This window comes from Neodiprion fabricii, chromosome 5, assembly GCF_021155785.1.
Source record: "Neodiprion fabricii isolate iyNeoFabr1 chromosome 5, iyNeoFabr1.1, whole genome shotgun sequence".
Taxonomy (NCBI): Eukaryota; Metazoa; Arthropoda; class Insecta; order Hymenoptera; family Diprionidae; genus Neodiprion; species Neodiprion fabricii.
In genome coordinates this window covers 5113387-5141370 of record NC_060243.1, presented here as the reverse complement: position 1 = coordinate 5141370, position 27984 = coordinate 5113387, and the positions used below count along the sequence as shown (strand labels likewise).

Here is a 27984-nt window from a genome sequence, read left to right as displayed (position 1 = left end):
ATAGTTGTACATAAGTCTGTTTATTTGACTTCATCTTAATGCTGTATCACGAGATTTATTATTAATCAATCTGATGGAACACTGCGGCTGGAGGATATACGCGTTTAATTGTGTCGTTTTACTTCCGTTCTTGGTTACAAAGCTGAAATATCGTTTTGGAGCATTAGAGCTCGAATGACATATTCATATTCTTCTTTATCTAAACTTTAATAGAAATGGACGTTCAAAGAATGTCAGATTTGAGGAATATCTCAGGTAAAATTAATACTACGAAAAAGGTAGAAATAGAAGTGCAGTAGTAGTTCGAAGATAACCATACTGAATGATACGATATCTGCCAAACATGAGTCCACATAATTCTATCCAGGACCAATAGCATTGACGATCCTCCCAGGAGGTTGACGTGCATTTTTCTAAATTATAATTGGATCCTACAATCCAATAGTCAAGCAATAAATTCTACGTTTAAAGTTGTTATTTGCTGAAAGGCTATATTTTCGGCAAGTAGTCCCCGCATGTGGGGAAGTTTTGTGGGACTGGTGGAATATCTATCACATCACCGACTTGTACGACAAACTCCATGCCGGTGATCGAGTGGAACACGAAATGGCAGTGGTATAGCCAGTAGCCTGATGAAAGACAAAATAACCAGTTAGTTAGTAGGTAATCATCTGAGATCAAACGCCACTTTGACTACCAGGACAAACGTGACAAATCGTTGAGTACAACTTACCAGGATTATTAGCAAGAAATCTCGTAATCAAGTATCCGTTAGAAGGTATTATGGCGGTATCTTTGGCAGGAGGCTGATCAAAGTTCCTAACCAGAAGACCCCTCCTGTCGAGATCACGAATGGTTGTCGCATTCAGTACCGTGACGCTTGGGTCGGCGGATGCACCCATGCCAATGATGCGGTAGGCGTTCCCGTGTAAATGAAATGGATGGGAGAGACCGGATTGCGGTGCTGCAATGTTCAAACGTGAAAATATTAGGTGAGAACTAGCTGGTCGTTGCACCCTTAGGGTAAAATAAATCGAATTCGAATCGATACCTGCGTCACAGAAGACGATTTCGACAACGGCATTCAAGGGTACGCTCAGGACATGTGTGCAGGCGCAATAAGACCCATCACAATTTTTGGGAAGATTTTCTCCATTGCAGATCAATTCCAAGGGAATGTCGTTACGCTGGGAAATCAGTGGTGCGGGTGGAGAAACGAACGAGATGTTGTTAATAACTGATGCGAAGGCAGCACGTGATGGGGGAACTGCGAAAAATACGTTTTATAAGGGGAGCTCTCGAGTATTCGGACTTTCATGACGTGATTTAATTAAGAGACCAGGCGGGGTTGAAGTTACGGAAACGCCAATTTGTGAATTATTCGGTGAGGAAACTTGATGTAAAGAAATCAAACTTTGACAAAACAAGTTTGTATTAAGTTTCAGCATGAACAAAATTCGGAATTTGCCACTTTCGGTACTTTTCAAATCCGAAGTTTCAACCCCGCCCCACGTGGCCAAATGCAATAATCCCTTTCGAATATCACGTCGAGTTATAGAACCTACCGAAATATTGTAGGTAAGTGTTCGGTGTGAATATTTCCGTGTTTGGGAATGTCACGAACCCTGATGGCAGGTAGAATTTGAAGTCTGGGACCGATTTGAGAATCTCCTTGTCCACAGGAAGAGCACTTCTAAATCCGCTCGCGCACAAATTACCGTCAATTGGTTGCGTCGAGGAGGAACAGACGTTTGAGCTCGCCGGATTGAGGATCTTTGGTTGACAAATATGTTAAATTATGTGAGGTTGGTGCTTTTTAATTTGTATCCGAATTCGTGAGCACAATTAGAAATTTTCTTACGAGTCCCTGGGCAAAGCTTTGACTGTACAGTGGTTGTTCAGAAGTGGGGAGATCAGGCCCACCTTCGTAGCGAAGAATACCGTATTGCTGAACAGATGGACCACTGCATTCCCCGATAGCACGTACTCGAATCCAATAGGTGCCCACCGCTTGACTGGCGTCTATTATAAAATCGTATCGTTCTCCTACGGAATGATGGTAACGGTTTATTATTTCGAAGAATTTCCAATTTATTGCTTCAGCATTCGTTTGTTTGTTTGACTTTTGTAGTTGGAGGAAATTATTTTCATCTGCTGGACATGTGGGAACACTTGAGAAACAGGCTTATTTCATTTTTTGTAGCTTTTACGTAAACTGTTCCAACAGTTTTTGGTTTGGAAACGTTTTTTGGAATGAAAGGAAACACGACTCATAGAAATAGCAGTTTCTCCTACGTACAAGTTTGCTACGATGGAAAATGGAAGGACTGGTCAAGTCAAGGAACACGATGACTCACCGTGAAATAAGGAACTAGAGAATTCATAATTTGAAATACGGTTTGTGCAAGAAAACACCTATTAGAAAAACTTTCATTTCAAACGAAGCAGTGCAGCTTTGCCAGGTAAGTGAGAGACTTTCAGCCGTTGATCAACTTTTTCTTACCTGCGTACGATGTTAAGATGGTAGCACTAACGGGCTGCAAATGTTCTCCGTCTGATGCGATGACGGTCATGTCATGATTCTGGAAACTTAATTCAGCAGGACAAACCGTGCAGAAAGCATTGATCATTCTAAATCGGTATCTTTTACCCTGTTTCACTGTATACACTGCCAGTGGTGAAGTGGTTGTAACCTTGCTAGTCTGATTCTGCAAGGACCAGAAATTTGGATGAAAGTGAAACTAACGACACGAGCGAGCGTTCGTCGATTAACAAACATTCTTACTTACCATCCACTGTCCTCTTCCATGTATCAGTACTGCCTCCGCGATCTGACCCGGGGTATCCAGAAGTCCTGGATAATGTTCAGTAGTCTCTTGGTGCAACCAGTCGCTAATAACCATGACTGTCGACGGTGTATCGTAGTCGTAGAGATGGCTGTTGGGATCCGATTCGGGTGGTTCACGAATGACTAAGGAACCGTATAAGCCATCCATTTTTTGTAGAGCATCATGAGAGTGCCAAAAGTGTGTGCCTTGATTTGTGGCCATAAACTGATATCTAAGAGCAGGAAAGATGATGCAAATACAAAATTTTATGATATTTAAATGTCACTGAAAAGTAACCCTCATTTCGCATGAAGAATGTCGCCATGAGGCTCATTTTCACGACTAAGGGACTCTACGAAGAGTTTGAAAAACGTCCGGGGTGAAATTCACCCAGACTCAGTTTGGCTCATAATAACTCTTGATTCACCTGTGCGTCAGTCCGGTCGCAATAGGGCATTGAGTCACGAAAGGTACTCCATCTTGGTAAGGTGTTCCTGTCTGATATATTCCATGCCAATGAATGGTGGTTTCCATGCCTTGCATTAAATTCTCAACGTCAACGACGATCTTGTCACCCTGACAAACCTGAATCGAGGGTCCGGGTAACATTCTGTTCACGGCTAGAATGGTTCTTTCCACGCCGTCAGCAGTGACGCATTGACAAGTGTCATCCAGGTCATTCGTGATGTTGGGAGTACACAGGCTGCAAGCCCTGGTTGATTCACATAATTTGTGAAATCAAGTATGCTGTTCCAGTCTCCAGCAAAATCAGCACATGTTTTGACCGAAGAATACCCGAAGTTATGAAAAGAACATTCGGTCAAGTTTCTACTCACAATCCTTGGACACTATAGATCTCCAGGGTGAAGTGATAATAGCAAATCTTAGGTGGCTCGTTCTCCCGACACGGTCGCAGACATTCCATTGGCGTGGATAACTGGACATCGCCTCTCGAATAGTCGAATGGAGCTGAAATAGTTTAAAATTTATCGAAGCGTTATCAGACTTCCGAAAAATGTTTCGTTTTGAATTTCATTGGCTTGAAGGAGAGAAAGAATGATGCTAACTCCGACTACGTTGGTGATCGAAGGATGTAACAAAACAATCGTTTGATGGACGGCCGTCGCTGCAGATTCAGGTGAATCAACTGGATTTTTACATTCGGTTCATTTTATCATAATATAAAACGTACTTGTCATCCGACATAAGTCGGAGAAGTTTTAGAAAAAAGTGGAATAAATAGAAGCATCGTTTACCACGATATCCTGCGAGAAATTAGACACATAACAGTTACCGCATGGTCGAGGTGTTGATCAACAATTTTGATTAATATTGTGATGAACAGGATGCCTCCGGGTACTCGGGTTCGCAAAGAGTCGGATAATGATCGGAGTTCTCATCCGCAATGGGGCATTGGTTTACAAAGGGTACTCCGTCGTGGTCATGGATGCCGTACTGACAAATCCCGCGCCAGTGAATTTTCGAACTGATAATAGCAGGTCTCAGGCTTCTCATGTCGGGGATACGGGAGCATACATTCACGAAGCGTCGATCGAATGACATCTTTTTTTCATTTGCAAAGATCATAGGTAGGTTAAAAATGGAGTGAATCGTTAGAACTTGCGAAAAACCTTTGAGGCTCGAATGGAAATCAATAACTAATGAATCATCTGAAACTGTTTCGAGCGACCAATCAACGATTGTCAATAATAATTCTGATCACTGAGACCGAGCAATATGTCAATTTCACATGCTGCTGAGTCTTGCTGATCAGAGACCTTCAACTCAGTGTCCAACTCGTCCATTTCCAAGTTTTCTCTCATCCTTGTTTTCATTTGTTTCATAAGAATACCAAGGTGTTGATACAGCTCTGTGTCTCCAGACTTGTAGAGGATAATTTTGATACTTTTGACAACATTCACATCACACAACATTTTGCTATTCCGATTTTGTTTTTCTCTATTTGTAATTGCCAATATGAGAGGAGAAATGCATGATTATGGTTTGCGCGTGTATTTTGAGTCCTTTGAAGAATGCCACCCACCTTTATGCAATCCACGATTACCGTGACCAGTATTTGTAAAACTGGCCAGGATGATAAGTAACGTCAATGAGACGGCAAATCGATTTACAGCCATCGAAGTCATGGTGTAGTCCTCTCCCTTAGACAACCCCTTTGCTCAAGGGTTTCCCGTACTTCTGCAGAATTGATCCGGCGCAGAGATTTTGCAGATAATGGATCTTCCAAATCTAACGACACGGCTACTTTGTTCGAATTGTAACAAATTGACTTTGACATATGTGAAGTACACACACTTATATAGACATTGAATTCCATCCGAGGCGCAATGACGTTTCGGTTGACGCGTATTGTCATCGACGGATGATTATTATTCTCAATAAGTTGAAATATTTTTGACGCACCTTCAGAATGCAAAGTCGATTGAAAAAATAAATAAGAGGCAGCATGCTTCAGATCCAATATCGGCCTAGTATTTTTTCATGTCATTATAGACGGTATCGGGAAAGCGCGTTTCTCGGTCTTGTTGTATTCATCACAATAGGAGGTTGACTGTCACTTGACAGGCATAATAACCTTTGAATGATAGTTTCTTATTTTTCCAATCGAACATTCCGATTACACGAAACGTATTTCGCATTGAGCATCAACTAATGTCGTACAATGACATGTAACTTTTTGTACAGGGTTTTTTGGTTACGATGAAGAAATCTCGCAGGACAATAGAACAAAATATTACGTGATTTTTATCAATTATTCGGGCATTTATCCACGAGGAAAAGTCGGTTTTGTGAAAATTACTCGGAATAACGATCACGTACAATCTCACTCAATCTGCGTTCGATAAAATTATAACCTGTTATAATGCCTCGGGAATGTGGTAAATGTAACTATTCGACGTAACGTGAACACCGATAAAATTATCTGATAATTTATCTCGATACGATATTTATTTGTGTTATTGAATTCAAAATTGCGAGTCTCACGGTAAGAAAAGTCAGTCACATGACCTTCAGTGATCTTCATTACGACATTGTTCCATTCAAATATTTCAATCAAAAGTACTAACAAAATCATTTTAGAGACTAATAAATTGTTGAACATTCTTGTGTTAACATTACATCTCTTGAGACATAACTTCAAGCTTCTAAGACAAACTGGATTATTTAGAAAATATTTTTATCACTAGTATAAACATAAGCAAATAACAGAACCGGTAACACAGCAAGGACGATTCCATCAACAACTCGCCACGCTATATTTCAACCACTAAAATATTAGTCGTATCATCAAAACGCGCCGCCACAACATCATCTATCAAATTAAAATGGCTATCGACACATTTTCATTCCAGCTAAGAATAAGCTAATTATAAGTGGAAGAGCACTCCAGCTAGTATCAAGGGTGCATCGCTAACAACGAGATTAGAGTACCGTGGATACGACTGACTCAATTTTTTCTATAGAAATACCGAAACTTCATGGAAGCACTATGATCCCGTACGAAGGAACAGTCGGGGTGAGTAACAAACGAACCTCTAATCGTTTCGCGATAAATCGTCGGGTACCGATCCGTAGCAGTGTGAAGTAATTCCAGAGCATTGACGAAATAAAAAATCAACAATCTCTCAAATCACAGTGAATTAATTATTGTGCACAGATTTTTAATAGTGGAACATCATCGACATGCATGACGATGTGAAATAGCCAATAACTTGAGCAAAGAAGTATCTACTGTCGGTAAGATGCTTTAGACTGCAAACATACAGTGATGAGTGTTTTGAAAATTTCTCGAATATGAAACTTTCTAGGGTTACACTGGTCGACAAAAATTCACTTTTTGTGTTTGGCATGAAAACTTTCAACTGAGTATGAGACGAACAAGTTTAAGTATAATGGAATTGATGTTAGAATACTTCATATACGAATGATTTTATTGTAATATGATTTTTTTAGTCTTCATGAACAGAAAGAAGGTCATATATAGCGTTACAGTACACGAGTCAGCAAAATTTTGTAAGAAGGAAGGTTTTCACTAATTTTGAAATACCCATCTACCTTTATTATAGAACTATATTTATTTTGATTCGATCAGGTCTAGTTTTTGTGTTATGGCATCTGTAACCCGAAAAAAAAAGAAAAAAAAAAAAACTCGTGTGATCAGAACAGTTACTCAGGGTTTAATTCTGGTGAAATCAAGAGAAACAACAGCTACTACAATTTGATTTTCCTTAAAGATCGTGAAAAATTGTGGTGAAAATATTCATCTGTTTATCACTGATCATATAATATTATTATGTCATTAATCAAGGCCCTTGTAACCGATTGATCGTCCAGTCACATGCATTTTAATTTGACGGATGCCACTGCATTTGAGCTGACGTTCCATATCGTATCTTCGCCTTAAGTTAACAAAACAGTCTGTTTCAAATGCGAGTTTATGAATAGTTTATATTTCATGATTGAAACACCTTAATTTTTTGCGTGAATTCAAATTGAGGTTTATCGAAACGTTGAAAGCTGTTAGCCACTTTATCGTACCGTTATTTCGCTTATTTCTAGATCTGTAATCCTCGTTTTGTGTTTGTACAATTTTGTTTTTATACACATTTGCGCTCGTGCCAATTGTCTTTATACCGTTTGTCCTCTTGATACGCAGTTTTCTTCGTACAAATTATTATCGTCATACTCATTTGACTTTACACAAGTTACTGCTTTGGAATGAATACGTCGGTGTCCAATTTATGATTTTCATACACATTTCAGATTATACAAAGGCCTCTCTATCAAACTACTTACTGTTAATGATACCATTTCTTCACATTCTTCATACGCACTAATATGGCTCCCGCTATTAACCCTTTCGGTACGGACGCATTCCACGTCGCGCCATCCTCGCTGACCGAGCAGTCGCGGCAAGCGTCCGTACTTGCGGAACAACTGCAAGCGCCCGTCAGACGCACAATACCACGCTTTCCTACGCAGAGCGAGTGCAGTCTCTCGTAAAAAAAATGCTTCAAAAATTATAACATAATGTTGGGTTACCATGGTCACCGCTCGTACATAACGAGTGTCAAATGTTGGGTTACCATGGTCACCGCTCGTACAGAGCAGGCGTCGGACGTTGGGTGACTACAGTCACCGATCGGGCCGAAAGGGTTAAACATGACAAAAGTAAATTTTACAATTGTCGTTAGAAATCTTATTCGTTGAAATTTCTCTCTTTTGGTTACCACGTTCTTGATGAGTCCATTCTAATAAATACAATCTCGTTCTAAAATTTGTGCTTCTTCCACCTTTCTCGCAATTGACCTTATATCTTATCAATTGATTGAAGAAATGAATCTCATAGACTGTGTTTAGAAAAAAGTTTTTCACCGTAGTATGATGGTTATAGGTACTCGGAAATATACTTCTTGTTCACGTTTCGGTGACAAGCCAGTTGAAAAAATATCTTGTATACTGCGTGCGCAATAGCTTGTTTTCTGATGGTTCAATTTCAAAGTAAATCGCGATTTTCTTAATGAGTTATTCAACTTGGTTTCGTAATAGTTTACTGATCAGATCATCTCGTTTGTTTGTATTGAAAGTTTAGACATCTGTATTCATCGAATTTTTGTCATAAGAAGGTGCATTCGTTGCGAATATTTTGAGAACCAAGACATTATGCCCCGAGTTTTCGGCGAAGAGTGGCAACGATTTCATGTCGAGTCGAGAGAGTTATTTTTTTAATCAAACTTCGAACCAAAGTGAGTAGATATATTATTTAGATTAGATTTTATTTTCAGATCTCAAATGTTTACGCTACATCCACTCGAAAAATGTGTTTTTCGAAAAAAACGCAATTTGGGAGAAAAATCGTATCTCGAAACCGTTCGATTAAAGAAATTTGAAAATCATTTAGAAACTTTTTGTGGGCCAATAAGAGTCCGAAAATTTTTTTTATTTCTCTTTCAAGACTCACCATTATTTCGATGCGAAGTACTTCTTTTACTGAGGGTTCAAGATTCTTCAGAATTTTTGTATTACCCTATTTATCCATTAAATTCTACATTCAAAACGAGTTATTAATTGTACATTAGTTTGTTTATCTGACTTCATCTTGAAGAAGGTAGAAATAGAAGTGCAGTAGTAGTTCGAAGATAACCATACTGAATGATACGATATCTGCCAAACATTAGTCCACATAATTCTATCCCGGACCAATAGCATTGACGATCCTCCCAGGAGGTTGACGTCCATTTTTCTAAATTATAATTGGAACCTACGATCCAATAGTCAAGCAATAAATTCTACGTTCAAAGTTGTTATTTTCTGATAGGCGATATTTTCGGCAAGTAGTCCCCGCAAGTGGGGAAGTTTTGTGGGACTGGTGGAATATCCATCACATCACCGACTTGTATGACAACCTCCATGCCGGTGGTCGAGTGGAACACGAAATGGCAGTGGTATAGCCAGTAGCCTGATGAGAGACAAAATAATCAGTTAGTTAGTAGGTGATCATCTGAGATCAAACGCCACTTTGACTACCAGGACAAACGTGACAAATCGTTGAGTACAACTTACCAGGATTATTAGCAAGGAATCTCGTAATCAAGTATCCGTTAGAAGGTATTATGGCGGTATCTTTGGCAGGTGGCTGATCAAAGTTCCTAACCAGAAGACCCCTCCTGTCGAGATCACGAATGGTTGTCGCATTCAGTACCGTGACGCTTGGGTCGGCGGATGCACCCATGCCAATGATGCGGAAGGCGTTCCCGTGTAAATGAAATGGATGGGAGAGATTGACTTGCGGAGCTGGAATGTTCAAACGTGAGAATAATGAGTGAAAACTAGCTGGTCGTCGCGCCCTTAGGGTGAAATAAATCAAATTCGATTCGATACCTGCGTCACAGAAGACGATTTCGACAACGGCATTCAAGGGTACGCTCAGGACATGTGTGCAGGCGCAATAAGACCCATTACAATTTTTGGGGAGATTTTCTCCATTGCAGATTAATTCCAAGGGAATGTCGTTACGCTGGGAAATCAGTGGTGCGGGTGGAGAAACGAACGAGATGTTGTTAGTAACTGATGCGACGGCAGCAAGTGTTGGGGGAACTGCGAAAAATACGTTTTGTAAGGGGAGCTCTCGAGTATTCGGATCTCCACGAAGTCATTCAATTGAAACACCAGGCGGGGTTAAAGTTGCGGAAGCGCCGATTTCTGAATTATTCGGTGAGGAAGCTTGATGTAAAGAAATCAAACTTTGACGAAACAAGTTTGTATTAGGTTTCGGCAGAGAGAAAATTCGGAATTTGCCGCTTTCGGTACTTTTCAAATTCGAAGTTTCAACCCCGCCCCAAGAGGCGAAATGCAATAATTTCTTTCGAATATTACGTTGAGTGATAGAACCTACCGAAATATTGTAGGTAAGTATTCGGTGTGAATATTTCCGTATTTGGGAATGTCACGAACCCTGATGGCAGGTAGAATTTGAAGTCTGGGACCGATTTAAGAATCTCCTGGTCCACAGGAAGAGCACTTCTAAATCCGCTTGCGCACAAATTACCGTCAATCGGTTGCGTCGAGGTGGAACAGACGTTTGAGCTCGCCGAATTGAGGATCTTTGATTAAGAAATATGTTAAATTATGTGAGGTTGGTGGTTTGTAATATGTATCCGTATTCGTGAACACAATTGAAAATTTACTTACGAGTCCCTGGGCGAAGCTTTGACTGTACAGTGGTTGTTCAGAAGTGGGGAGATCAGGCCCACCTTCGTAGCGAAGAATAGCGTATTGCTGAACAGCTGGACCACTGCATTCCCCGATAGCACGTACTCGAATCCAATAGGTGCCCACCGATTGACTAGCGTCTATTATAAAATCGTATCGTTCTCCTACGGAACGATAATAACGGTTTATTATTTCGAAGAATTTCCAATTCATTGCTTCAACATTCGTTGGTTTGTTTGACTTTTGTAGTTGGAGGAAATTATTTTCATCTGCTGGACATGTGTGAAACACTTGAGAAACAGGCTTATTTCATTTTTTGTAGCTTCTACGTAAACTGTTCCAACAGTTTTCGGTTTGGAAACGTTTTTTGGAATGAAAGGAAGCACGACTTTTAGAAATAGCAGTTTGCTACGATGGAAAATGGAAGGACTGGTCAAGTCAACGAACACGATGACTCACCGTGAAATAAGGAACTAGAGAATTCATAATTTGAAGTACGGTTTGTGCAAGAAAACACCTATTAGAAAAACTTTCATTTCAAACGAAGCAGTGCAGCTTTGCCAAGTAAGTGAGAGACTTTTAGCCGTTGATTAACTTTTTCTTACCTGCGTACGATGTTAAGACGGAAGCACTAATGGGCTGCAAATGTTCTCCGTCTGATGCGATGACGGTCATGTCATGATTCTGGAAACTTAATTCAGCAGGACAAACCGTGCAGAAAGCATTGATCATTCTAAATCGGTATCTTTTACCCTGTTTCACTGTATACACCGCCAGTGGTGAAGTGGTTGTAACATTGCTAGTCTGATTCTGCAAGGACCGAAAATTCAGATGAAAGTGAAACTAACGACACGAGCGAGCGTTCGTTGACTAACGAACATTCTGACTCACCATCCACTGTCCTCTTCCATGTATCAGTACTGCCTCCGCGGCTTGACCCGGGGTATTCAGAAGTCCTGGATAATGTTCAGTAGCCTCTCGGTGCAACCAGTCGCTAATAACCATGACTGTCGACGGTGTATCGTAGTCGTAGAGATGGCTGTTGGGATCCGATTCGGGTGGTTCACGAACGATCAAGGAACCGTATATGCCATCCATTTTTTGTAGAGCATCATGAGAATGCCAAAAGTGTGTGCCTTGATTTGTGGCCATAAACTGATATCTAAGAGCAGGAAAGATGATGCGAATACAAAATTTCATGATATTGAAAATTCACTGAAAAATGACCTTCATTTCGCATGAAGAATGTTGCCATGAGGCCCATTTTCACGACTAAGGGCCTCTACGAGAAGTTTGAAAAACGTCCGGGGTGAAATTCACCCAGACTCAGTTTGGCTCATAATAACTCTTGATTCACCTGTGCGTCAGTCCGGTCGCAATAGGGCATTGAGTCACGAAAGGTACTCCATCTTGGTAAGGTGTTCCTGTCTGATATATTCCATGCCAATGAATGGTGGTTTCCATGCCTTGCATTAAATTCTCAACGTCAACGACGATCTTGTCACCCTGACAAACCTGAATCGAGGGTCCAGGTAACATTCTGTTCACGGCTAGAATGGTTCTTTCCACGCCGTCAGCAGTGACGCATTGACAAGTGTCATCCAGGTCATTCGTCATGTTGGGAGTACACAGGCTGCAAGCCCTGGTTGATTTACATAATTTGTGAAATCAAGTATGCTGTTCCAGTCTCCAGCAAAATCAGCACATGTTTTGACCGAAGAATACTCGAAGTTATGAAAAGAACATTCGGTCAAGTTTCTACTCACAATCCTTGGGCACTATAGATCTCCAGGGTGAAGTGGTAGTAGCAAATCTTAGGTGGTTCGTTCTCCCGACACGGTCGCAGACATTCCAGTGGCGTCGATAACTGGACATGGCCTCTCGAACAGTCGATTGGAGCTGAAATAGTTCAAAATTTATCGAAGCGTTATCAGACTTCCGACAAATGTTCCGTTTTCAGATTCATTGGCTTGAAGGAGAGAAAAAATGATTCCCACTTCGACTACGTTGGTGATCGAAGGATGTAACAAAATAATCGTTTGATGAACGGCCGTCGCTGCAGATTCAGGTGAATCAACTAGATTGTCACATTTGGTTCATTTTATCATAATATAAAACGTACTTGTCATCCGACGTAAGTCGGAAAAGTTCCAGAAAAAATTGAAGTAAATAGAAGCCCCGTTTGCCGCGATATCCTGCGAGAAATTAGACACATAACAGTTACCGCATTGTCGAGGTGTTGATCAACAATTTTGATTAATATTGTGATGAACAGGATGCCTCCGGGTACTCGGGTCAGCAAAGCGTCGGATAATAATCGGAGTTCTCATCCGCAATGGGGCATTGGGTTAGAAAGGGTACTCCGTCGTGGTCATAGATGCCGTACTTACAAATCCCACGCCAGTGAATTCTCGAACTGATAATAGCAGGTCTTAGGCTTCTCATGTCGGGAATACGGGAGCATGCATTCACGAGGCGTCGATCGAATGACGTATTTTTCTTATTTGCAAAGATCATAGGTAGGTTGAAAATGGAGTACATCGTTAGAACTTGCGGAAAACCTTTGAGGCTCGAATGGAAATCAATGACTAATGAATCATCCGAAACTGTTTTGAGTGACCAATCAACGATCGTCAATATCAATTCTGATCACTGAGACCGAGCAATATGTCAATTTCACATGCTGCTGAGTCTTGCCTGATCAGAGACCTTCAACTCAGTGTCCAACTCGTCCATTTCCAGGTTTTCTCTCATCCTTGTTCTCATTTGTTTCATAAGAATACCAAGGTGTTGATACAGCTCTGTGTCTCCAGAGTTGTAGAGGATAATTTTGATACTTTTGACAACATTCACATCACACAACATTTTGCTATTCCGATTTTGTTTTTCTCTATTTGTAATTACCAATGTGAGAGGAGAAATGCACGATTATGGTTTGCGCGTGTATTTTGAGTCCTTTAAAGAATGCCACCCACCTTTATGCATTCGACGATTACCGTGACCAGCATTTGCAAAACCGGCCAGGATCATAAGTAACGTCAATAAGACGGCAAATCGATTTAGAGCCATCGAAATCATGGTGTTGTCCTCTGCCTTAGACAACCCCTTTGCTCAAGGGCTTAACGTTGTTCTGCAGAATTGATCCGGCGCAGAGATTTTGCAGATAATGGATCTTCCAAATCTAACGACACGGCTACTTTGTTCGAATTGTAACAAATTGACTTTGACAAATGTGAAGTACACACGCTTATATAGGCATTCAATTTCATCCCAGGCGCAATGACGTCTCGGTTGACGCGTATTTACATCGACGGGTGATTATTATTGTTAATAAGTTGAAATATTTTTGACGCACCTTCAGAATGCGAAGTCGATTGAAAAAATAAATAAGAGGCAGCATGCTTCAGATCCAATATCGGCCTAGTATTATTTCATATCATTATAGACGGTATCGGGAAAGCGCGTTTCTCGGTCTTGTTGTATTCATCACAATAGGAGGTTGACTGTCACTTGACAGGCATAATAACCTTCGAATGATAGTATCTTATTTTTCCAATCGAACATTTCGATTACACGAAACGCATTTCGCATTGAGCATCAACTAATGTCGTACAATGACATGTAACTTCTTGTACAGGGTTTTTCGGTTACGATAAAGAAATCTCTCAGAACAATAGAATAAAATATTACGTGATTTATATCAATTATTCGGGCATTTATCCACGAGGAAAAGTCGGTTTTGTCAGAGTTACTCGAAATAACGATCACGTACAATCTCACTTAATCTGCGTTCGATAAAATTATAACCTGTTATAATGCCTCGGGAATGTGGTAAACGTAACTATTCGATGTAACGTGAAAGCCGATAAAATTATCTGGGTATTTATCTCGATACGATATTTATTTGCATTGTTGAATTCAAAATTGCGAGTCTCACGGTAAAAAAAGTCAGTCACATGACCTTCAGCGATCTTCATTACGACATTGGTCCATTCGAATATTCCAATCAAAAGTACTTACAGAATAATTTTAGAGACCGATAAATTGTTTAACATTCTTGTGTTCAGATTACATCTCTTGAGATATAAGTTCAAGCTGCTTAGACAAACTGGATTATTCAGAAAATATTTTTATTACTAGTATAAACATAAGCAAATAACAGAACCGGTAACACAGCAAGGACGATTCCATCAACAACTCGCCACGCTATATTTCAACCACTGAAATATTAGTCGTATCATCAAAACGCGCCGCCACAACATCATCTATCAAATTAAAATGGCTATCGACACATTTTCATTCCAGCTAAGAATAAGCTAATTATAAGTGGAAGAGCACTCCAGCTAGTATCAAGGGTGCATCGCTAACAACGAGACTAGAGTACCGTGGATACGACTTACTCAATTTTTTCTATAGAAATACCGAAACTTCATGGAAGCACTACGATCCCGTACGAAGGAACAGTCGGGGTGAGTAACAAACGAACCTCTAATCGTTTCGCGATAAATCGTCGGGTACCGATCCGTAGCAGTGTGAAGTAATTCCAGAGCATTGACGAAATAAAAAATCAACAATCTCTCAAATGACAGTGAATTAATTATTGGGCACAGATTTTTAATAGTGGAACATCATCGACATGCATGACGATGTGAAATAGCCAATAACTTGAGCAAAGAATTATCTACTGTCGGTAAGATGCTTCAGACTGCAAACATACAGTGATGAGTGTTTTGAAAATTTCTCGAATATGAAACTTTCTAGGGTTACACTGGTCGACAAAAATTCACTTTTTGTGTTTGGCATGAAAACTTTCAACTGAGTATGAGACGAACAAGTTTAAGTATAATGGAATTGATGTTAGAATACTTCATATACGAATGATTTTATTGTAATATGATTTTTTTAGTCTTCATGAACAGAAAGAAGGTCATATATAGCGTTACAGTACACCGGTCAGCAAAATTTTGTAACAAGGAAGGTTTTCACTAATTTTGAAATACCCATCTACCTTTATTATAAAACAATATTTATTTTGATTCGATCAGGTCGAGATTTTGTGTTATGGCATCTGTCACCCGAAAAAAAAAACTCGTGTGATCAGAACAGTTACTCAGGGTTTAATTCTGGTGAAATCAAGAGAAACAACAGCTACTACAATTTGATTTTCCTTAAAGATCGTGAAAAATTGTGGTGAAAATATTCATCTGTTTATCACTGATCATATAATATTATTATGTCATTAATCAAGGCCCTTGTAACCGATTGATCGTCCAGTCACATGCATTTTAATTTGACGGATGCCACTGCATTTGAGCTGACGTTCCATATCGTATCTTCGCCTTAAGTTAACAAAACAGTCTGTTTCAAATGCGAGTTTATGAATAGTTTATATTTCATGATTGAAACACCTTAATTTTTTGCGTGAATTCAAATTGAGGTTTATTGAAACGTTGAAAGCTGTTAGCCACTTTATCGTACCGTTATTTCGCTTATTTCTAGATCTGTAATCCTCGTTTTGTGTTTGTACAATTTTGTCTTTATATACATTTGCGCTCGTGCCAATTGTCTTTATACCGTTTGTCCTCCTGATACGCAGTTTTCTTTATACAAATTATTATCGTTATACTCATTCGACTTTACACAAGTTACTGCTTTGGTATGAATACGTCGGTGTCCAATTTATGATTTTCGTACACGTATCAGATTATACAAAGGCCTCTCTATTATACTACTTACTGTAAATGATCCTATTTCTTCACATTCTTTATACTTGCTAATATGGCTCCCGCTATTAAACATGACTAATATAAATTGTACAAGTGTCGTTAGAAATCTTATTCGTTGAAATTCTCTCTTTTGGTTACGACGTTCCTGATGAGTCCATCCTAATAAATCCAATCTCGTTCTATAATTTGTGCTTTTTCCACCTTTCTCGCAATTGACCCTATATCTTGTCAATTGATTGAAAAAATAAATCTCACACACTAGACTTAGAAAAAAGTTTTTCACCATAGTATGATGGTTATAGGTACTCGGAAATATACTTCTGGTTCATGTTTCAGTGACAAGCAAGTTGAAAAAATATCTCATGTACTGCGTGCGCAATAGCTTATTTTCTGACGGTTCAATTTCAAAGTAAATTGCGATTTTCTTAACGAGATATTCAACTTGGTTTCGTAATAGTTTACTGATCAGATCATCATGTTTGCTTGTATTGAAAATTCAGGCTTCCGTACGTATCGAATTTTTATCATAAGAAGGTGCATTCGTTGCGAATATTTTGAGACCCAAGACATCAGCCCCGCGTTTTCGGCGAAGAGTGAAAACGGTTTCATGTCGAGTCGAGAGAGTCATTTATTTAATCAAACTTCGAACCAAAGTGAGTAGATATATTATTTCGATTAGATTTTATTTTCAGATCTTAAATTTTTACGCTACATCCAATCAAAAAATGTGTTTTTCTAAAAAACGTAATTTGGGAGAAAAATCGTATCTCGAAACCGTTCAATTGAATCAATTTGGAAATCATTTAAACACTTTTTGTGGGCTAATAAGAGTCCGAAAAATTTTTTCATTTCTCTTTCAAGACTCACCATTATTTCGATGCGAAGTTCTTCTTTGCCAGAGGGTTTAAGATTTTTCAGAACAATTGTGTTACCCTACTTACCCATTAAATTCTACATTCAAAACGAGTTAATAATCGTACATGAGTTTGTTTATTTGACTTCATATTAATGCTCTATCACGAGATCTAATATCAATCAATCAGATGAAACACTGCGGCTGGAGGATATACGCGTCTAATTGTGTCATTTCACTTCCGTTCTTGGTTAAAAAGCTGAAATGTCGTTTTGGAGCATTGAAGCTCGAATTATATATTCATATTCTTCTTTGTTTGAAGTTTAATAGAAATAGACGTCCAATGAATGTCAGATTTAAGGAAGATCTCAGGTAAAACTAATACTATGAAAAGGGTGGAAATAGAAGTGCAGTAGTAGTTCGAAGATAACCATACTGAATGATACGATATCTGCCAAACATGAGTCCACATAATTCTATCCCGGACCAATAGCATTGACGATCCTCCCAGGAGGTTGACGTCCATTTTTCTGAATTATAATTGGAACCTACGATCCAATAGTCAAGCAATAAATTTTGCGTTTAAAGTTGTTATTTTCTGATAGGCTATATTTTCGGCAAGTAGTCCCCGCAAGTGGGGAAGTTTTGTGGGACTGGTGGAATATCTATCACATCACCGACTTGTATGACAAGCTCCATGCCGGCGATCGAGTGGAACACGAAATGGCAGTGGTATAGCCAGTAGCCTGATGAGAGACAAGATAATTAGTAGGTAATTGGTAGTTAGTTAGTAGGTGATCATCTGAGATCAAACGCCACTTTGACTACCAGGACAAACTTGAAAAATTCTTGAGTACAACTTACCAGGATTATTAGCAAGGAATCTCGTAATCAAGTATCCGTTGGAAGGTATTATGGCGGTATCTTTGGTAGGAGGCTGATCAAAGTTCCTAACCAGAAGACCCCTCCTGTCGAGATCACGAATGGTTGTCGCATTCAGTACCGTGACGCTTGGGTCGGCGGATGCACCCATGCCAATGATGCGGAAGGCGTTTCCGTGTAAATGAAATGGATGGGAGACACCGGACTGCGGAGCTGCAATGTTCAAACGTGAAAATAATAAGTGAAAACTAGCTGGTCGTTGCACCCTTAGGGTGAAATAAATCGAAGTCGATTCCATACCTGCGTCACAGAAGACGATTTCGACAACGGCATTCAAGGGTACGCTCAGGACATGTGTGCAGGCGCAATAAGACCCATCACAATTTTTGGGAAGATTATTTCCATTGCAGATCAATTCCAAGGGAATGTCGTTACGCTGGGAAATCAGTGGTGCGGGTGGAGAAACGAACGAGATGTTGTTAATAACTGATGCGAAGGCAGCACGTGATGGGGGAACTGCGAAAAATACATTTTGTAAGGGGAGCTCTCGAGTATTCGGACTTTCATGACGTGATTTAATTAAGAGACCAGGCGGGGTTGAAGTTACGGAATCGCCGATTTGTGAATTATTCGGTGAGGAAACTTGATGTAAAGAAATCAAACTTTGAGGAAACAAGTTTGTATTAAGTTTCAGCATAAAAAAAATTCGGAATTTGCCGCTTCCGGTACTTTTCAAATTCGAAGTTTTAACCCCGCCCCAAGTGGCGAAGTGCAATAATCTCTTTCGAATATCACGTTGTGTTATAGAACCTACCGTAATATTGTAGGTAAGTGTTCGGTGTGAATATTTCCGTATTCGGGAATATCACGAACCCTGATGGCAGGTAGAATTTGAAGTCTGGGACCGATTTAAGAATCTCCTTATCCACAGGAAGAGCACTTCTAAATCCGCTTGCGCATAAATTACCGTTAATTGGTTGCGTCGAGGTGGAACAGACGTTTGAGCTCGCCGAATTGAGGATCTTTGATTAAGAAATATGTTAAATTATGTGAGGTAGGTGCTTTGTAATATGTATCCGAATTCGTGAGCACAATTGGAAATTTTCTTACGAGTCCCTGGGCAAAGCTTTGACTGTACAGTGGTTGTTCAGAAGTGGGGAGATCAGGCCCACCTTCGTAGCGAAGAATACCGTATTGCTGAACAGCTGGACCACTGCATTCCCCGACAGCACGTACTCGAATCCAATAGGTGCCCACCGCTTGACTGGCGTCTATTATAAAATCGTATCGTTCTCCTACGGAACGATGGTAACGGTTTATTATTTCGAAGAATTTCCAATTTATTGCTTCAACATTCGTTCGTTTTTTTGATTTTTGTAGTTGGAGGAAATTATTTCCATCTGCTGGACATTCTTCTGTGTGAAACACTCGAGAAACTGTTCCGACGTTTTTTGGAGTGAAAGGAAGCACGACTTATAGAAATAGCAGTTTCTCCTACGTACAAGTTTGCTACGATGGAAAATGGAAGGACTGGTCAAGTCAACGAACACGATGACTTACCGTCAAATGAGGAACTAGAAAATTCATAATTTGAAGTACGGTTTGTGCAAGAAAACACCTATTAGAAAAACTTTCATTTCAAACGAAGCAGTGCAGCTTTGCCAGGTAAGTGAGAGACTTTCAGCCGTTGATTAACTTCTTCTTACCTGCATACGATGTTAAGACGGAAGCGCTAACGGGCTGCAAATGTTCTCCGTCTGATGCGATGACGGTCATGTCATGATTCTGGAAACTTAATTCAGCAGGACAAACCGTGCAGAAAGCATTGATCATTCTAAATCGGTATCTTTTACCCTGTTTCACTGTATACACCGCCAGTGGCGAAGTGGTTGTTACCTTGCTAGTCTGATTCTGCAAGGACCAGAAATTTGGATGAAAGTGAAACTAACGACACGAGCGAGCGTTCGTCGATTAACAAACATTCTTACTTACCATCCACTGTCCTCTTCCATGTATCAGTACTGCCTCCGCGATCTGACCCGGGGTATCCAGAAGTCCTGGATAATGTTCAGTAGTCTCTTGGTGCAACCAGTCGCTAATAACCATGACTGTCGACGGTGTATCGTAGTCGTAGAGATGGCTGTTGGGATCCGATTCGGGTTGTTCACGAATGATTAAGGAACCGTATAAGCCATCCATTTTTTGTAGAGCATCATGAGAGTGCCAAAAGTGTGTGCCTTGATTTGTGGCCATAAACTGATATCTAAGAGCAGGAAAGATGATGCAAATACAAAATTTTATGATATTAAAATGTCACTGAAAAGTAACCCTCATTTCGCATGAAGAATGTCGCCATGAGGCTCATTTTCACGACTAAGGGACTCTACGAAGAGTTTGAAAAACGTCTGGGGTGAAATTCACCCAGACTCAGTTTGGCTCATAATAACTCTTGATTCACCTGTGCGTCAGTCCGGTCGCAATAGGGCATTGAGTCACGAAAGGTACTCCATCTTGGTAAGGTGTTCCTGTCTGATATATTCCATGCCAATGAATGGTGGTTTCCATGCCTTGCATTAAATTCTCAACGTCAACGACGATCTTGTCACCCTGACAAACCTGAATCGAGGGTCCGGGTAACATTCTGTTCACGGCTAGAATGGTTCTTTCCACGCCGTCAGCAGTGACGCATTGACAAGTGTGATCCAGGTCATTGGTCATGTTGGGAGTACACAGGCTGCAAGCCCTGGTTGATTTACATAATTTGTGAAATCAAGTATGCTGTTCCAGTCTCCAGCAAAATCAGCACATGTTTTGACCGAAGAATACCCGAAGTTATGAAAAGAACATTCGGTCAAGTTTCTACTCACAATCCTTGGGCACTATAGATCTCCAGGGTGAAGTGATAATAGCAAATCTTAGGTGGTTCGTTCTCCCGACACGGTCGCAGACATTCCATTGGCGTTGATAACGAGACATCGCCTCTCGAGAAGTCGATCGGAGCTGAAATGGATCAAAATTTATTAATTCAACTAGATTTTACCATTTCAATCCGCTTTGTTATAATGTAAACCGCACTGGTCATCGGATATGAGTCAGAGAAGTACGAGAAAAAAATAGAATAAACCAAAAACTCGTTTATCGCAATATCCCCGAAATTAGACACATACCTAACTTATGGCGAAGGATTTGATGCATTTTCGCGTTTGCAAGATCACTCAAGAAACAGCAAGTTGTCATCAGTATGACGAGTCGATTGATTCTACTTAAATCAGTTACCGCATGGTTCCGTCCGGGCGAAGCCATCACTCACTATTCGTGGTGTCGATCAACAATTTTGATTAATATTGTAATGAAAAGGATGCCTCCGGGCACTTGGGTTAGCGAAGTACCGGATGATAATCCACGACGTTTCCTACTGTCGGATGAACCGTTTAAATACTGGGGATTCTGCATGTTCTTGAAACCGAAGTAAACATAGTCGTCAACATAAAAAGTTAACACAGGTCAACAAAATATTTCAGATACATCCACTATACGCATGATACCTGACTTTATGTTGATTGAATTACAACGTAAACTGATACCCAGCAAAAATATTTTTCTTCGTTTTGTGACACCTATATGTTAAGTTTATTTTATTCCTTCGTACCGAAGGCATAAGTTCCTAAGAACCCAAAATAAACTTGTAGGCATAGGTGCTATTTTCACATTTTCAATTTCGTAGTTTGCGGTAGCAGTACAGTTTTCAATTCTAGTTAATGTTCCACCCTAAAACCGGGGTGGGGGTTGCTTATTTTGATTCCACTCAGGTAATGGTCAATTATCCTGAGTTGTATAACAATAACGAATGACCGACAGCAAAAGGTCTCTGAAAATTTACGTCTTTCGTTGCTCTCCAGGGATAACATGTTGTTCGAATAGGTGCAATCGTACGTCAATCCCAGTCATTCATCGCTTCACCTATCGTCGTTTTCATAATATTTTTTCAAGCCTGTCAGCTATGCCAAAGTCTAGGAAAAGTATCGAAGGCGGAAAGCTATGTTCGACTGACTCATTACGGATACGAGGGACAGCAAACTCACGTGACTATATATACATGTATATATATATTATACATATATGCACACACACACACACACACACACACACATAACTTTAATAGTACACGCATGTACGATTACTTTATTTTGACATTTTCCCCTAACGTTCGCCTCAAGTTTCGTATAGAATTTTCAGATTCATTTTATTCTGTTTATCAGAGAAGAGTTTTCGCTCTCATTTTCTGAATAAACTTCCCATGTCAACAACACTCTCGTTATTCTTCCTAGGAACAATGATGACGTTATATTGTCACAAGTTTCAAGCGTTTGATGTTTGCCACACTGATATTACAGTTGTAGTTTTAGAAGCGTTTGATGCTCAAGAGAAGTGGAATCAGTAAAGGCGGGGGAAAAACGCGTTTAGTTGTTTCGGTGTGGATCGAAGTGCCGTGTGCAAATAAAATTCACGATCCGATATATGAGGCCTGGCCGAAATGGCTCAGCAACTAACAGGATACGCAGTGTGCAACATGAATGTATAAATGCTAAATTTCTGTCTTTCATTTCACTCCAGCTTCGCCGGCTACAAAGCTTTAAAGTAGAATAACTAAAACGTCTCTCATACTTTTTACTGTATTTCGTTATTATACCAAATTTTTACCGTTTCCATCGACGACGTGACATCTGGAACGTAAAAAAGTCAAACGAGTATTCATATTCTTATGCAATAGAAACATCGCATAAAATTAGAGCCAAAGTTATCGTCATTGGGACACTTCTCAAATCTTCAAGATATCTATAGCATGGATCACTTTTCTATTTCAGCTACATAAAGTATTCCTAATTATCTAAGTATAAATCTTTGGCAATTATAATAATAGCGGGCAATATTCTTTACCAAGTAAAACGCTGATACACATATATGAAAATGCTCGATAACAGTTTTCAAAACAACTTTATTACTAAAAATACATATCTCTTCTATCCTAACGAATAATTGTCAGATCGTGCGTTATAGAACCGCATTGGTCGACAGACCGACCAGCAGCTCGCGATATATCGCCCGTTCTTCAAATTCTATACAATATCATTATATTCTTATTACAAAAACGTATCGCAATATACATAACGTTATACATCGTGTTACTTCAATTATAGCCCTGTTAATCCTTCCGGTGAAAAATTGGTCTGATTGATCGACTGCCCGTTTTTCTGTCCGGTGGTCAATCACCCCCCCGTCCTGTATTTATACTTATTCGGACGCTACGGGGATTCCGATAATTAATCGCCCATAAAACTATATAAAGGCCCGCAAAGGTTCGTCGTGTATCTGATATTCGAAATCATCGAAGTCGCATTGGTGATGCAGGTAAACACTCAGGTCTAATCAGCAGTTACCGTACATAAACGCGTAGGAAAAAAATCCGACCCCGATTCGCATCAAGATCGGGGAATTGAATACAAATTGTGGAGTACCAAGTAGCCTGGTAATTTTAGACCCCGACATAGAGATAAGTAAAAAAAAAAAAAAAAAAGAAACGTGATAGAAAAACAACAAACGTTCAATTCGACTATAATAGTAATACAACAACAATAATAATAATAATGATAATAATAATGATAATAATAATAATAATAATAATAATAATAATAATAATAATTGTAATAATAGTAATAATAGTAATAATAATAAATAACGAAACTGAAAATAAGATGAGAGAAGAATTACAAAAGAGAGAGAGAAAAAAAAAGATAGAAATCGAGATTTGGACAGACGGAGACGGTATGGCAAACAAGTCCCCTGACAATCGCACCACGTGACTACTTGGTGCGCGATTAATTGCGTATATCGAACTAATAACAGTTGTCGACTCGGGTCTCGTTCCACGATCTACCTGAGTAAATATGTAACAGCTGCTTTTTACACAATACGAGTATATGACAATAGGCACGATATTGGCATTGCTTTGGTCCATGAGGTGAGATTACTATAAAAAATAGAGAAGAAGAGGGAGCGTGATGCGCGAGTGTAAAGATTAAGAGAGTCAAGTCGAGTCGAGTCGAGTCGAGTCGAGTCGAGGATAGTATATAAAGGTGAAAGTGACAGGTGGTTGAATATTCAAACGAAGACGTAGAAAGGGATGATGAAATACGTAAAGAGCGCGAATGGGGTGGTAAATATTGCGTGAATTGTGGAAAGACGAAGCGAAGCAAGCGTATCAAAATATCGAAATCCTTAGCGTTTTGTGCCGGTTGAAATATCAAAGGTGAAAATATCGAATGTAACACCAGACCAGAGTCGTCGAAGTGAGAACGTATGAGCTGAACTCCGTGACGATTTGTTTCAATTCACGCGGAATTCGCCTCAAGACGTGTCTCCAGACTATTATCCCAGTTCCACCCTCGTTAATAATATAATAATATAATATTATAATAAATTTAATATAGATTTAAATTTTATTTTTCTACCACTACATTATATACAGAATTATGTTAGTTCACACATTCACACATCGTTGCTTTATTTTATTTATTCTAATCCTTCTTTCTTTCATTCTTTTCTCCTTTCTTACCTTCTTGCGTTCGTATTCTTTCTCTCGTAGATCGTCGCTGTATTTTCAAGTAACTTTTCATTTAAATAAAATCATTCACACGCGTGCAAATACACACATACACACACACATACTTCAAATCATACAAGTTCCGTACGTACACGTACATGCATGGGTACATTAGCGATCTATTCGTCGGCATGCACACATGGATATACCGTATGAGTACGAGCTGCAACATGAATATATTATATATATATATATATATATATATTAAAAACAGAAGGAAATAGCGCCGTCGTGATATTCTTCGCATACTTTTCCTCCCATTTTACTCATCTCTGATTCGATATACGTACACCTATTCGTAAACCGGTATACATATTCTGCGAAGAATAATCAATCGTGAGAATATGATGAAGCACCAGAGCGGAGAAGAAAAAGAAGAAGAAGAAAAGAGAATTGAAAATAAATGACGTAGTAAAAAATAAATAAATCGCGTGAAATACCGCAAGTTTAAATAAATATCTTCGATCCCATTGTCATTGTCAAGGTCTCTCTCAGGATCTTCCGACTTGTGTATAATATTAAAAAGGTGAATTGAAATAAAATAAGATGAAGTAAGGAGTTTGTGAGGGAGGGACAGGGAGAAAATATCGACACGGTCGATGACCGGTATAGCAAGCACGTTAAGTACTTGATATCGTGCAAAAGTTGTGCTCGTACAATGGGTTTGGAGCAGTTTTTTTAGTTCAGGTAGGACGAAGAGAGTGGGTAAGGGTGAAAATGAGGAATAAGAGAATGATACAGAAGCGATGCAAAAACGCCCCGATTCCTTGTCCAACTCTACACAGAGAGAAAAATCTGAGAAAAATTACCCTGCTGTTACTATAATCGTGATGTAAAAGACACCTAATGCAGTTTTTACCGTGCTGCATCAGAAAAATGCGTCGTCACATTTTAAATTTTGTGCTGCGAAAGTACATAGTTTCTAAGCAAGGTAGTAATTTTTTTCATAAAAACCCATAATTTTTGTACCATGCGTCAATAAAAACTGCATTAGGTGTCTTTTACATCACGATTAGTAACAGCGGGGTAATTTTCCTCAGATTTTTCTCTCCGTGTAGAGAAAAGTATCGTTAAAGGTAGATGCTCATTGGTGACTTTTGTCTCGGTGACAAAAGATTTTTTCTCATACTTTCTTCCGAATCGTACGAAGGTGCGTTCGGTACGGTGACGTGGCAGTCTAAGGAAAGCACGCGACGAAGTAATTCGTCGCTGAGACAAAAGTTACCAGTAAGCATATACCTTGAGTGTTGATGCAAAGGTCAGCAGCATGCATTTGTACACCTTGCCTTAGTAATTCATACCACAAGTATAAAGTGCTTTGGACCAGCGTGTCTCAGCGTCTGAGCTTCATTCAGAGTGGTAATAGAGAGTAGTGCTACTAGTGGTGGTGGTATTATGTGATTTAGGGTCAGTGGTAAATCGAGCTTCCGATCGAAAGCGGCGGCGTTATTGGTGGTAGGTGATCTCCGCACGTTGGGAAGTTTGGCGGTACAGGTGGAAGATCTCCGTGTGTTCCAACGTGGAGAACGAGGTTCATTCCGATCACTATGTGGAATAAGAAGTGACAGTGGAAGAGCCAGTAACCTGTTAAGAAAGGTTGAAAACACATTTTCAAAAGAGTGAATACTAGAGTGGCGAGCTGCGACGAAGCGCCATTCACGGGGTTGTTGTGTACTGACCAGGGTTATCGGCCCGGAATCTGAAAACGACGTAACCGTTGTTTGGCACAGCAATTGTATCCTTCGACGGCGGAAGATTGAACTGTCTGTTGAGAAGACCTCTCCTGTCGAGATCAAGGGCATGCTTCAAGTTGATCTTCTTCACGTTCTTGTCGGGGGATCTGCCCATGCCGATCACGTTGAAGGCGTATCCGTGCAAGTGGAACGGATGGGATAAATTCGGCTGTTGGACTGTCGAGTGGGGAAAAAGAAAGAAACGTACGGTAAACCGAGACTCTTGGATCATTGTAATCCGGAGATTGGCGTCGTATGTAAAACGAGTCAAGTTACGCGTCTCCTACCTTCGTCGACCAGGACGACTTCAACTACGGCGTTAAGCGGGATGTCAACTTTGTGAGTGCACATGCAATTCGCACCGCAATCGGCCGGACGATTGTCACCGTTGCAGAATTGTTCCGGCGGGATATCGTCGATCTGGGAAAGCGGCGGCGACGGTGGGAAAGTGAACGATATCTCGTCGACCAGTGAAATAACGTGATCGCCGGTTGGCGCGACTGGAAGAAACATTTTTTATTTTTTTTACATCACCATTACGAAGAGTCCATTTCCTAACTGGTTGCAAAGACAACGGTAAAACGACCGCAGGCTTACCCAAGTATCGATTGTACGTGTTTGGTTGGAAGACCTCCTCGGGTCTGTAGAAAAGGAAACGGAACGGTAAGAATATCTTGACGTCGGGTCTTTCTTGCAGGATTCCCTCGTCGATGTGGCGGGCGTTTTTCAGCTGGTTTATGCAAACTGCGTCATCACGCGGTCTGTTACAAATGGCGTCCAACGGATTGAGGACCTGAAATTACCGTGGCGTAAGATTGCGACCGGATAGAACCATCGAAGGATTCTCCAAGGGTTTCTCTGCTCAGCTCGTGACCCTTACCACTCCTTGGGGAAGCCCGACATCGTAGGTCGGTGGGTCGGAACTCGGCTGATGAGGTCCTCTTGCGTAACGAAGGATAGCCAGTTGCTGAACTCGCTTTATTCCGCACTCTCCAAGACCACGAAGCTGTATCCAGTAGGCGCCCGGAGGCTGGTCAGCGTTTATTACGTAGTCATATCGTTCACCTGTAGTAAAATCGGTTGGTAAGAGCTCTTAATTTGTCCATTCGCTGGCACTCGAAGAAGCGTTCGAAGTTTGATCAAGCGTCTGGTTCATTTTTGCAGAGTGGTCATAAACTCCACACCTCGCAACATTAACTACCAATATAACATCCGGGAAAGTTAAAATACCACAATCGAGTAAAATACTACGGTATCCAGCAGAGCGTATTATACTTGATTGAGCCTTTACCCCCTTACCTGAGAATGAAATAACTGTATTGACGTTTACAGGATGAACTGGTTCTCCGTCTGTAGCGATCAGGGTCAGCGTGTGTCCTTGGAACGTTATTTGAGCCGGGCAAACGGAACCGAAGGAGTTTATCATCCTGAACCTATATCTGCGGCCTGGCGTGATGGTGAATACTTCGAGCGGTGTGTTGGTCATGAAACCGGTATTGGGGTCCTGCGAATCAGAGAAACCGAGATGAAGTTATACCATTGAGGCAAGACGTACAATCGCCGTGTC

At 40.2% G+C, this 27984-nt stretch overlaps 3 protein-coding genes and 1 long non-coding RNA gene across 6 annotated transcripts in view; 1 reads left to right on the top strand and 3 right to left on the bottom strand.

The window, feature by feature from the left end:
- Positions 1 to 4: 4 nt before the first annotated feature.
- On the bottom strand, positions 5 to 13695 carry LOC124183564 (laccase-like). Of its 2 annotated transcripts, none has more exons than XM_046572205.1 (10): positions 13538 to 13695; positions 12329 to 12461; positions 11920 to 12204; positions 11454 to 11724; positions 2504 to 2708; positions 1862 to 2046; positions 1566 to 1773; positions 1052 to 1267; positions 734 to 964; positions 5 to 629 (listed from the first exon to the last, which is right to left on the bottom strand). In XM_046572205.1, the coding sequence occupies exons 1-10, from the start codon at positions 13638 to 13640 to the stop codon at positions 490 to 492; spliced, it is 1977 nt and encodes a 658-aa protein (XP_046428161.1). In that variant the 5' UTR covers positions 13641 to 13695; the 3' UTR covers positions 5 to 489. The 2 variants fall into 2 exon arrangements, with proteins under 2 accessions (XP_046428161.1, XP_046428159.1); XM_046572203.1 differs by lacking the exons at positions 5 to 629; positions 734 to 964; positions 1052 to 1267; ... (1 more) ...; positions 1862 to 2046; positions 2504 to 2708 and adding exons at positions 8644 to 9309; positions 9414 to 9644; positions 9732 to 9947; ... (1 more) ...; positions 10542 to 10726; positions 11168 to 11372.
- LOC124183567 lies at positions 4971 to 14900 on the top strand. The gene is made up of 3 exons (XR_006871004.1): positions 4971 to 5106; positions 12583 to 12585; positions 14890 to 14900. It is a non-coding gene; the product is annotated as an uncharacterized LOC124183567 (long non-coding RNA).
- A 2023-nt stretch (positions 14901 to 16923) lies between these two features.
- LOC124183563 (laccase-like) lies at positions 16924 to 21435 on the bottom strand. The gene is made up of 10 exons (XM_046572202.1): positions 21191 to 21435; positions 20891 to 21023; positions 20482 to 20766; positions 20016 to 20286; positions 19730 to 19934; positions 19134 to 19318; positions 18838 to 19045; positions 18324 to 18539; positions 18006 to 18236; positions 16924 to 17887 (listed from the first exon to the last, which is right to left on the bottom strand). The coding sequence occupies exons 1-10, from the start codon at positions 21324 to 21326 to the stop codon at positions 17748 to 17750; spliced, it is 2010 nt and encodes a 669-aa protein (XP_046428158.1). The 5' UTR covers positions 21327 to 21435; the 3' UTR covers positions 16924 to 17747.
- A 4168-nt stretch (positions 21436 to 25603) lies between these two features.
- LOC124183558 (laccase-5-like) overlaps positions 25604 to 27984 on the bottom strand; it is a 29944-nt gene continuing 27563 nt past the window's right edge. For both annotated transcript variants that reach the window (XM_046572195.1, XM_046572197.1), the window contains 6 exons: positions 27717 to 27921; positions 27298 to 27482; positions 27015 to 27210; positions 26705 to 26917; positions 26364 to 26594; positions 25604 to 26268 (listed from right to left, as the gene is read on the bottom strand). In XM_046572195.1, the coding sequence (XP_046428151.1) occupies positions 26093 to 26268; positions 26364 to 26594; positions 26705 to 26917; positions 27015 to 27210; positions 27298 to 27482; positions 27717 to 27921 (1206 nt within the window). In that variant the 3' untranslated portion in view covers positions 25604 to 26092. The remainder of the gene's footprint in view (positions 26269 to 26363; positions 26595 to 26704; positions 26918 to 27014; positions 27211 to 27297; positions 27483 to 27716; positions 27922 to 27984) is intronic.

Excerpts from the sequence above, each read along its gene's own strand:
- LOC124183563 (XM_046572202.1), bottom strand. The coding sequence starts at position 21,326 with ATGGCTTCGCCCGGACGGAACCATGCGGTAACTGATTTAAGTAGAATC. Across the intron at positions 19,046-19,133 it reads AAAGCTTTGCCCAGGGACTC|ATCCTCAATTCGGCGAGCTC; the intron begins GTAAGAAAATTT and ends TCTTAATCAAAG. Across the intron at positions 18,540-18,837 it reads CACTTACCTACAATATTACG|TTCCCCCATCACGTGCTGCC; the intron begins GTAGGTTCTATA and ends TATTTTTCGCAG.
- LOC124183564 (XM_046572203.1), bottom strand. The coding sequence starts at position 13,640 with ATGATTTCGATGGCTCTAAATCGATTTGCCGTCTTATTGACGTTACTT. Across the intron at positions 11,725-11,919 it reads GCGACCGGACTGACGCACAG|ATATCAGTTTATGGCCACAA; the intron begins GTGAATCAAGAG and ends TCCTGCTCTTAG. Across the intron at positions 9,310-9,413 it reads ATTCCTTGCTAATAATCCTG|GCTACTGGCTATACCACTGC; the intron begins GTAAGTTGTACT and ends GTCTCTCATCAG.